Source organism: Gavialis gangeticus, unplaced genomic scaffold (genome assembly GCF_001723915.1).
Source record: "Gavialis gangeticus isolate Ggan-Ray unplaced genomic scaffold, GavGan_comp1, whole genome shotgun sequence".
Taxonomy (NCBI): domain Eukaryota; kingdom Metazoa; phylum Chordata; order Crocodylia; family Gavialidae; genus Gavialis; species Gavialis gangeticus.
Window position 1 is genome coordinate 17,191,140 of NW_017729027.1, and position 10,113 is coordinate 17,201,252.

The following is a 10,113-nucleotide window of genomic DNA, read 5'->3' on the forward strand; positions in this document are numbered from 1 at the left end:
CTGCCCTTCAGGTGGGGGGCTGGACTCGATGATCTTCCGACGTCCCTTACAGCCCTAACGTCTATGAAATTTATGAAACCTCTCCAGCTTCTCTGTGTCCCTCTTGAAGTGTGGCTCCCAAAACGACACAGTGCTCCAACTGTGGCCTGACCAATGCCGCATAGAGGGGGAGCATCACCTCCCTTGATCTGTTGGTCATGCATCTGCCAATACATGACAAGGTGCGATTGGCTTTGTTGATGGCATCATTACACTGCCGGCTCATGTTCATCCTGGAGTCCACTATGACTCCAAGGTCTTTCTCAGCCTCTGTGCTGTTGAGGTCATCCCCCAACCTGTAGGTGTGCTGGGGATTCCTCCTTCCTAGGTGGAGTACCTTACATTTATCGTTGTTGAATTGCATCCTATTTTGTTCCACTCATTGATTCAACTTGTCCAGGTTGGCCTGTATCTGCTCCCTGCCCCCCGGTGTGTTAACTCTGCCCCATAATTTGATATCATCTATGAACTTGGAGAGGGTGCTCTCCATTCCCTTGTCCAAATCGCTGATGAAGATATTAAATAACAGCAGTCCAAGGACCAAACCCTGCAGGACCCCACTGCCCACCTCCTTCCAGGCTGAGAATGACCCGTCCACCACCACTCTCTGGCTGCAGTCCCTAAGCCAGTTAGCCACCCGCCTGACTGTGTAGGTGTCCACTTAGGTTATTCTTGGGATTGTAAGGAGGCCAACAGGACCAATCACCCTGGCCATAACTGATGTGTAGAATAGTGGTGAGTACAATTCTGGAGGCACCATCTTCATCATTCTTTTTACAAAACAGTAGGACTTAACCCGTTACTGAAACACAGGAGTCACAAAAGACTCTTTAGGCTAAGTACAGACAATCAAGAAGCCCGAGGATGAATCAATTCAATCTTTGCATGCTAGTCTACACTGCATAAATTGAACTGAGAAGCAAGTGAACAGACGTTCACTTGATTCTGGAAATATAGCCACATGTCTGCAGTGGCTCAGCCAGAAGCTGAGGGGTGCTAGAGCAAGCTCTCCCTTTCCTTCAGTAGTGGCTGGAAGGCTGGAGGGAAGCTGGGAGAGAAGCTCTCCAGGCTTTTCCTCCCCATCCCTGCTCAAGCTAAACTGGGGAGGTGGGTGGCGTGGCCAGGCCTGCTGAGTATGACTGGGGGTTTAAAGGTACCAGTAGGTATCCCGGCCTGCACAGACCCCAGCCAAGGGTGTGTGGGGGGGAGAAGCTCCCACCAGGCTTTTCTCCTGCTCCCTGCTGAAGTGGGGGTGGAGGAGATGGCCAGATCCCAGCCAGGGCCAGCATGATGAGGTGGAAGGGAGGGGATGGAAGGATATTTAAAACCCTTCCCCTGCCCACACAACACCCCAGCTGTGGTCTGCTTGCAGAGACACAGCAGCCCCTGCCTGGCTTTTCTCTGTTGACTGCTCTAGTAGCCTGCACACTGAGGTGGACGTGAGGGAGGAGGATTTAAATCCTCTCTTCCTGGGGTTTGCCTGACAGTGTCACAGCAGCCCCTGCCAGGCTTTTCCCTACTTGCCACTCCAGCAGGGGTAGGGAGTAGGCAGATGCTAGCCCAGGGCCAGTGTCTGGCCACGCCCCCTGCTCCTGCAGCTTGACCAGCGAGTGGGGAAAAGTTTGTCAGGGCTACCCTGTCCCTGCCAGGCAGACCCCAGCATCCTGCCAGCCTGGCCCAGGGTCTGACCACCCCCGTCCTCTGCTCCAGCAGCAAGTGATGGAAAAGCCTGTGAGGGGCTGCTCTGCCTCTGCTTGGCAGACCCCGACTCGGGTCCAGAGCCGGGGTTCCCGCCCCCAGCACCATCCCCTTCTTAGCCAGCCGGCTAAGAAGCTTAGAAGTAGTAGTGCTCTGGCTAGGGACCGGAGCCAACCATACTCCCCTGAAGCAGACAGCCCAGCCCAGCCCAGCCCAGGGCTCCAAAGCATCCTGGGATACTCAAGGACTCATTTAACTTGAACCAGGAAGGGGGCTGGGACAGAAGTTTTATAAGCTGGTTTGACCTAAATCAGTTATGTCTGATACTACATTCAACCAGGTTTATCTTAAACTACTTTAGCAATTTTGGAAGTGATTTATATGCACTGAAGTTCTGTACCAGGTTTAAACCAGTTTCTGATTACTTAAACCAGCTTGTGCAACTTCTGTCCCTAGCTTTAGGGAACAAACAGGAGAAAGAACCTGGTCATGTTTCATCAGGAGTGTGACCTAAGGTATAAGCAAATCTTGTTTTGAGAACAGTAGTATGAAGGCACAACAACAGACTGCTGGTTAAAGCATTCCTAGCTCTGGTCCACAAGGTGCATGTGCACTGTAAATGGAACACACAGACAGACACTTGAAGAAACTTTTGTTATTCCACATACTGCCTGTTTCTTTTGTTATGTTCCTTTTGACTGGAAGACATGCATTTAAAATACTTTTTCTCTCAAAATGGCCTCCATCTTCAAATTGAGTAAAAAAAAAAGTATTTTGACTTGAAATTAGTATGCAGGGTGCAGTGCAAGGGCTGTACAGCTCCCAGACATTCAGAAGTTGGATAACCCTGGTGAAAGTATTAAGGATGTAGTTTGCTATATTTTACAGTATCTATTTATAAAAGTGGCTTGGTTACTTATCCTAGATTTAAAAGAAGTGAATGTCAAGTTACTCCCGTCTCAAGTTCTTTGTAGTTTTCATGCTTTCTACTTAATTTTTTACACATCTAATAAATTATGTATTTGAATTATACTAATTTAGTTAAAATACTTAACATTACTTCATTCACACCTTGTAAAAGTTTAACTGCACACTAGTATTTTAACGTTGACATTTAAGATACGGTTTTTTCTTAACTATAATGGGCTGCTATGTAACCTTTTCATATTAGAGAAAAGAATTACTGAAGGAAGTTTATTTCTTTCTTATTAACAGACATGACTGTGACTGTGAAGAAAAAAAAACCTGGAAGCCCTGCAGTAACACTTCTTATTGAGAAACCTCAAGCACAAATATCAGTGGATATAATCTTGGCTTTGGAGTATCGAAGTCAGAGCTGGCCCAGATCTACAGAGCATGGCTTAAACATTGACCAGTGGCTTGGGAAAAAAGTCAAACAGGCCTTTAAACAGAACCCACTATACCTAGTACCCAAACATGCCAAAAATGAAAGGGTGATAAAAGGTAATCAAAACAAAAGCACTAAGGACAGTGGTAGACGTTAATTTAGTGGCATGATTGAATCAGATCCAAGTTCCCAAAAATCGTGGTGCCCACCTACATCATATATGCATGGCAGCATGCATGATTTTTAGGATCAGGGACTGATCCAAATCATAACTGCCAATGCAGAGCTCAGCAGCAGGAACTGGTCCCTGATACTTCATTTTTTGTCATACCCTTTCAACTTGCTGGTGTGTGGAGCCTGGGATCCCAGGAGTTAAAATGTGCAGTTGGGGTGGGGTCCCCCAGCTCAGGAAGTTGCACAGGGCTGTCTCATACATGGGTTGATAGATTCAGCACAAGGGGGACTGATGCCCTTCCCTACTACCTCCAGTAAAGAGGTTTAAACCTGTGCATTGAGCTGCACTGCTCAGTTTTGACATGCCACACATACAAACCAGCCACAAAGATGTTCCGTATTAGATGTGGAACACATCTTTGCAGCTGGTTTGCCACTTTATGGCATCAATTGCTTGAATGTGTGGCATATTACTATTTGTGTGGCACAATTAAGACATTAATGTAACATCTACCAGGGGCCTAAGTTACCTTTTTGTAAAATGTCTTATGTTAGCTTTGTATCTAGCAAGAACTCTATATTGTTCTTATGTTATGGAAAGAAGATTAGTTCTGCAAGGAATACTGGATCCGTCTCTTAATCTCAATTTGGCTACCTCTGGATGGAAGTCATTTGGGTAATCCCTACAGTGCATATATATCCCCCTGATAAGAGTGCTCTGGTACTTAATGGCCATATATGTTTAGGAGGCATTATTTGTTCCCCATTATATTCTCAACAGAAATCTGTTGAATGAAGGAAAACATGCATCTGCATATATAGAGCACGCATAACGAGCAATATATACATTAACATGGAAAAGTCATGGCCAAGTGTTAGCGCTAGAAAAATAACGTAGTTTAAACCTATTAAATATTTTTAGCAGTTCTTTTGCTTTTTAGAGCGAAGTGAATGCCTTGGAATAGAACTATTCAAAAGTGTGCCCTTGCTGCAAAGAAGGCTAACAGCATACTGGGCTGCATTAGTAGGACTGTTGCCATCAGCTTGATGGAAGTGATTCTTACCCTCTATTTGGCCCTGGTGGAGGCCACACCTGGAGCACTGTGGTCAGTCTTGGACCCCCACACTACAGAAAGAATGTGGAATATTTCAGTAATAAGGGTGAAAGACTTATGTGTATATATTGTAATCCCCTCTCCTCTCCCCCAAATCACACATTAGACATTCTGGACACTTGTTAAACTTACACTTGAAAGAAATCCAAACATATTAAAGTATGTTAATTCAGTTAGGATCCCCAAACAATTTCAACTCTGCCCTGTAATGACAACATGTAAAAGTCACATGATTGTGGCATTTTAACATTTGCAGACTTAATTGAATTTTGAATCAGACAATAATTGCATGTATTCCAAATACATTCACTTTGGGAATACTTAAAGTAGCAGTATAATTACAGGGAAAAGTCATACACAGGTAAGAATTAAAGTTTGTTCATTTGTTTTTAATTTAGCAAGCACCTGGCGGCTCTCTTTTTCACATATTGAAAAGGACATTATAAAGAATCATGGGAACACAAAAACTTGCTGTGAATATGGTGAAGTAAAATGTTGTAGGTCAGTATCTCATGACACCTTTGTTCTTTAGCTTATTTTAAGTCATTATGCTTAGTCCTGCAAGTATTTTAGTTTTCTAATTACAAATTTAGAAAATCTTTTGCAAGACAGAACAGGATTCCGTAGGTATAACAGAGTATTTTTAAGACTCCCCAGAGGCAGTGTGTGTTGGCTACAGCCAAGGCTGGGGACTTTGACTGGGCTGTGCCAGTGCTCCTCCTGGGACCAAAGCCAGAGGTTCCAGGCTAGAGGGCCTTGCCTCTCCACTCAGGATCAGACTGATCTGGGGTCAGGAAGGAGTTGGGATCAGATTGGTATGGACTCTGGGAGTTTTTGCCTTCCACTATCACAGGGGGTAGGGCCCTCTGCCCGGGACTTCTTGAGCATATATTGTCAGTATTTTATAGAAGCAGGACATTGGCTGTCATGGTTCCCCTGCTTTACCTGTGGCAAGTTAGGGTGTTCTGTGTTGTGTCAAGGCTGATGGCAGTCTTATGTAGAGTTTAGATTATGGTTTGTATGGGAAGGTTTGGATATGAATGATCCTGCCTCAGTCACAGGGTTGGACTAGATGACCTCTGGAGTTCCTTTACAGCTCTACTTCTCTATGACCGATTTCTGAAACTATCTGCAAAGCACTTTGATCCTGAAAACATCTTTCTGTTTTAGTCAAGTAAATATAATCTTCTACAGCACAAAGTGCACTTGACTTCCATTTAGTCAGTATGAGATGGAGGCACACTATATAGACCAGGTTGAGGCCACATATTTGCATTATGAAATAAATAATATGATTATTTTAATACCTATGCGAGTCATTTAAAAAATTGCTTCCTGGTAAAAGGGTTATGGCTGAGAAGTGATGATTCAACCTTTATGAGTTTTAACAGCTGTGTATTCTAGACATTGGGTACAAGTTAAAATTACTTTTTGAGGCACTTAAAAGTGTGGGCAATTAGGTAAAGAGCGTTTTGACATTCTATTGTCTAAGAAACTGACTTTTTAGATTAATTCATTTTGCATTCTTCATAGGAAGAGAATGGGAACCAAAGCATGTGATTAAGATTTGTGTGTAAGAGATAAAAGGTTAACTTCTACAGTTTACCTTGTGCTTCTCTCAGTTCTCTTGACCCAAATCATAATATCATTAGGAAAATCACTGCCTTTGCCTTAAAAGTGTTATTTTTAACCTTGTGGCCAGATTTCCCATTCCAAAAGACCTCACCCATTCTAGGGGATATTCACTCCACAGGAATGTTTCAACATTTCCCCTCACTATCAGGGAAGGATAGCTTTTGCCACCAAGTTTCTGCTACTATTGCAGTTTTCTTGGCTACACAGTCCCTTAATTTTAGGATTACCTAAATTTCAACATGGGAATCTTTGCAATAAACGTGGTGTGTAAGATGCACCTGCATTTTCACATTTTATATAAAAAATTACTGGCAAGATTTGTTAATTCACTTTTTCAGGGTGGTATCAAATAACTCATAAAATTAATTAAAAAGTACAGAATTTTTACATTTTCGGAAAGACTTGCTTAGACCAAATAAGGTATTTTTAAAAATACTTTTTATTCAACAGGAAAGAGTGTCTTAAACTTCTGAAGCATCTTCTGGAACAGCTTAAAGCAAAGTACAAAAGCAGAAGAGAGCTGGATAAATTCTGTTCCTATCATGCCAAAACTGCCTTCTTCCACATGTGCGCTCGCTGGCCAGAAGACAAGGACTGGCAGTCTAAAGATCTTGATCATTGTTTTTATGAATTTGTGGATTATTTTCTGGATTGTCTCCAAAAGTCAGACCTTCCTCACTTTTTTATTCCTAAACACAACCTGTTCAGTCCTGACCTGGTTGATACAGCAAGCACTAACTTCCTTTCAAGGGCAATTAAATATGAATTAAATAATAATTTCCCAATATTTGAACTGGAGAACTAAAGAGGCCATACCATTTTTCTTAGGTTTTAATTCAAATTTTATAAATCTGAATATTTAAAAGGGGGTCAATAAATGACATTTGTATATTTAAGTCTATACTACTCAGGAGGGAAGGACTATAAACAGAAGGGCAGGACATCCTTCCAGGTACACTGAAAGCATAGATAATAGCTAATTTTACCCATTCCAAACTCCTTCCTATTATTCTGCATATAAAGGCATCATCTGGTCACCCAGTCAGTAAAGCAAGAATATAAGGATTCAGTTATGGAAGTGACCATAAATGACTGGTGTCTCCTGAGACTGGGGGGGAGGAGGGGGGCACCATTTGTAGTCAGCAGCAAACAGGCACCGCCCACAGAAGCTGGAGGTGGTGGTGAGCGGTGACCACACGAAGTAGCCAGTAGTGGCCAATCTCGGGGGGGCCATATTCCCCCCCACCCGTGCCCCCCCTAGGCGCTGCCTATGGAAGTTTCTTAAACAGAACTAGACAAATGGCCAAAATATGCACTTACACTGGTGCAAATCTGAAGTTAGTGGAATTATACCAGCCTGAAATGGGACACAATGCTGATTATTTAGGATTTGTTTCTTAATGGTTATTCTTTACATCAACAGACAGAATATGGCTACTGACGTTATGAAGAACTCCCCAGATAACTGCCTTTATTTCCTTATGTAAGAGGCAAGGATTTCTTGGGGTGGCATCCTGTATTGGAACAACTATGTAGCTGGAATAAAGTTACACAAGATTTTGAATGCAGAACACTTCACTTGCTGACTAAAAAAGAAATCACCCTAAGAAATCCTAGACTCGCATAATTTCTGGACCATTACAGCTATATCACTTTAAAATACCTCTGGAAATGTATAACGAAATAAAGATGCAATTGGAGAAGTCTCCACAATCACAAAGCTTTTTAATTAACCTTAACTACAATTACAGAATACAGAGTTGGGAGAAGTGCAGTGTCTGAAGCTGAAAAAAAGATGATGAACTTTGATACCACCAATGAGCAATACCACACTGAAGATAACTACTTTGTTTGGAATCCAGATTAAGAGCAAGCACCCATGAATGCTCAGTTCATCATCTATGCAGTTTGATTCTATCCTGTACCCTGTGGCTCTCCCTGTGCAACTTAACTACAGGAATCCGTATTGCAAAAATGTTAGCAATGTTCATATTTTGCAGTGGTATAACAATATTAAAATTGAAGTAGATATCTTTCTGTTTTAGCTATCTTGAAGAGGAACACCTGCTTTATAAAACTGAAGGTAAATGAAAGTTCTTAAGTACTAAAGATTCTGATGCATCATAAAAGATGTGCTTAAAGATAACTCTACTATTCTCAAATTATATTTCCCAGCACACAGGAAAGCTTCCTTGTGGAGGATGCTAGCACAACTAATTTTAAAATGCTAACCAAACAGTTCTCCCACAGCATCTCAGGAAATCAAGGGTGTCATTTGGGGGGCCTCAGCTGCCTGTACACCAGGGGCAGGCAATTATTTTGGGCAGAGGGCCGCTTACTGAGTTTTGGGAAGATGAAGGGCCGCAAGACAGGCAGCACAGACCAGATAAACATTAATTTTCTAAATTTTTTAGGGGCCCCACGGGCCAGATAGAATGGCCTGGCAGGCTGCATCCGGCCTTCAGGCAGCATTTTGCCCACCCTGCTGTACACCAATGCCAGGAGCATGGGGAACAAGCAGGAGGAGCTAGCCCTCCTGCTCTATAGTGGGCAATATGACCTGGTATGGATCACGGAGACCTGGTGGGACTGCTCGCATGACTGGAGCATAGCCATAGAGGGCTACACTCTGCACAGAAGGGACAGAGTAGGAAGAAAAGGCGGAGAAGTAGTTCTCTATGTGAAAGAGCAGTACACCTCTCTGGAGGCTGACATTGGCTCCAGAGATAAGCACCTGGAAACCCTCTGGGTCAAGCTATGGGAGCGGGGGGAAGAGGGGGGTGACGTAAGAGAAACCAAACTGTAGGCATTTACTACAGACCACTAGACCACGAGGAGGAGCTGGATCTGGAGTTCTCTCAAGAACTGACAGAGGGACTTGGTTGTTATGAGTGACTTCAATTACCCAGACAGATTGGGAGGAACACCTGGCTAGGTCAGATCATTCACACGGTTTCCTGACTGATCAAGGTGCTCTTTCTGACCCAGGAAATGCAAGGGCCAACCAGAGGTAACACTCTCCTAGTCCTGGTCTTGACCAAGGGAGATTATCAAAACAGCAAAAAAAGCCCAGTTAGGCTCTGGAGCGGTGAGAGACACACGGGTGAAAGCCTGCTGTACCCCCGCTCCCCCAAAACCCCCCAGACAGCCCCCAGCAGCTGCAGAGCCCTCTGCTGACCCCCAGCACAGCCGGAGGCAAGCGGGGCTCATGGTGGGAAGGGGTTAAGCCCTGAGTGGGAGGAAGTGGCTGCGTGGAGCCAGGCTGGGTCAAGCCCCCACCCAGGCCCCTACTTGGCCCAGCTCCCAGAGAGCCACACGACCGAAGCTGCGCAAACAGGTGCGCTTGTCTGCCAGTGCGCGAGCGCAGAGTTCGCGCAAGAGGGCCCGAGACCCTGCCTGTGAACCCCCCAGAGTAGACAGTCCTAGCTGTAGCCAGCCTACCAGAGGCATGACACGGATGGGCACACGCCGCACCCCAAGGGTCCCCTCGGGCTCTGCGACCCCCAGGTACCTCAGAGACAGCCACCCAGACAGAGCCCATCGTTCTGGGCTCCACGCAGACGGAGCCCCTGGCTCTCGGCTGCGGGGGCTGCCTGTCCCTTTTTCAGGCTCTGGGGCCCGGGAGCATGGCCACCGCCCTGTGTGGGGGTCTGCTCCCTTTTGGGGTCTCTGGCGTGCCAGCTGGAGGAGCTCCAGGCCACAGTCCAGAGACTACGTGCCATCAGGGACTGTGAGCAGGAGTTCGACTGCTACTGTCAGACACTTATCACCTGGGAGCCGGAGGGTAGACCACCGTCTCCCTCCAGGACAAAGGAGGACTCCAGGACCTCCCACTGTCCAGTCAGGGGCATGGACCAAGGTGGTCGCGGGCCCTAAGGCCCGCCGCACCAAGCACCAAGCCCCCTGCCCCGCCGGAGCTTAGCAACAGGTACACACCTCTTGCTGCTCCAGCAGAGCCTGCGGAGTTCCCAGCTCCCACAGGCAACACGGGCTCAACTGCAGCTACCGTCCCCGCTCTCCCCAAGACCAAACGTAAGGTGTTTGTTGTGGGAGACTCCATCCTTAGGGGGACTGAGGGGGCAATCTGCCGCTCCGACCCCTTAG

The 10,113-nt window shown here is 45.4% G+C and overlaps 1 protein-coding gene across 1 annotated transcript in view; it reads left to right on the forward strand.

Annotated features, from left to right (window-relative positions):
* The window catches only part of MB21D1 (Mab-21 domain containing 1), a gene marked incomplete at its 5' end in the record, with an annotated part of 25,373 nt that extends 18,199 nt beyond the window's left edge, over positions 1–7,174 (forward strand). Inside the window, 3 exons of the mRNA XM_019520331.1 lie at positions 2,953–3,201; positions 4,773–4,875; positions 6,460–7,174. Coding sequence (XP_019375876.1) covers positions 2,953–3,201; positions 4,773–4,875; positions 6,460–6,814 — 707 coding nt within the window. The remainder of the gene's footprint in view (positions 1–2,952; positions 3,202–4,772; positions 4,876–6,459) is intronic.
* Positions 7,175–10,113: the final 2,939 nt, after the last annotated feature.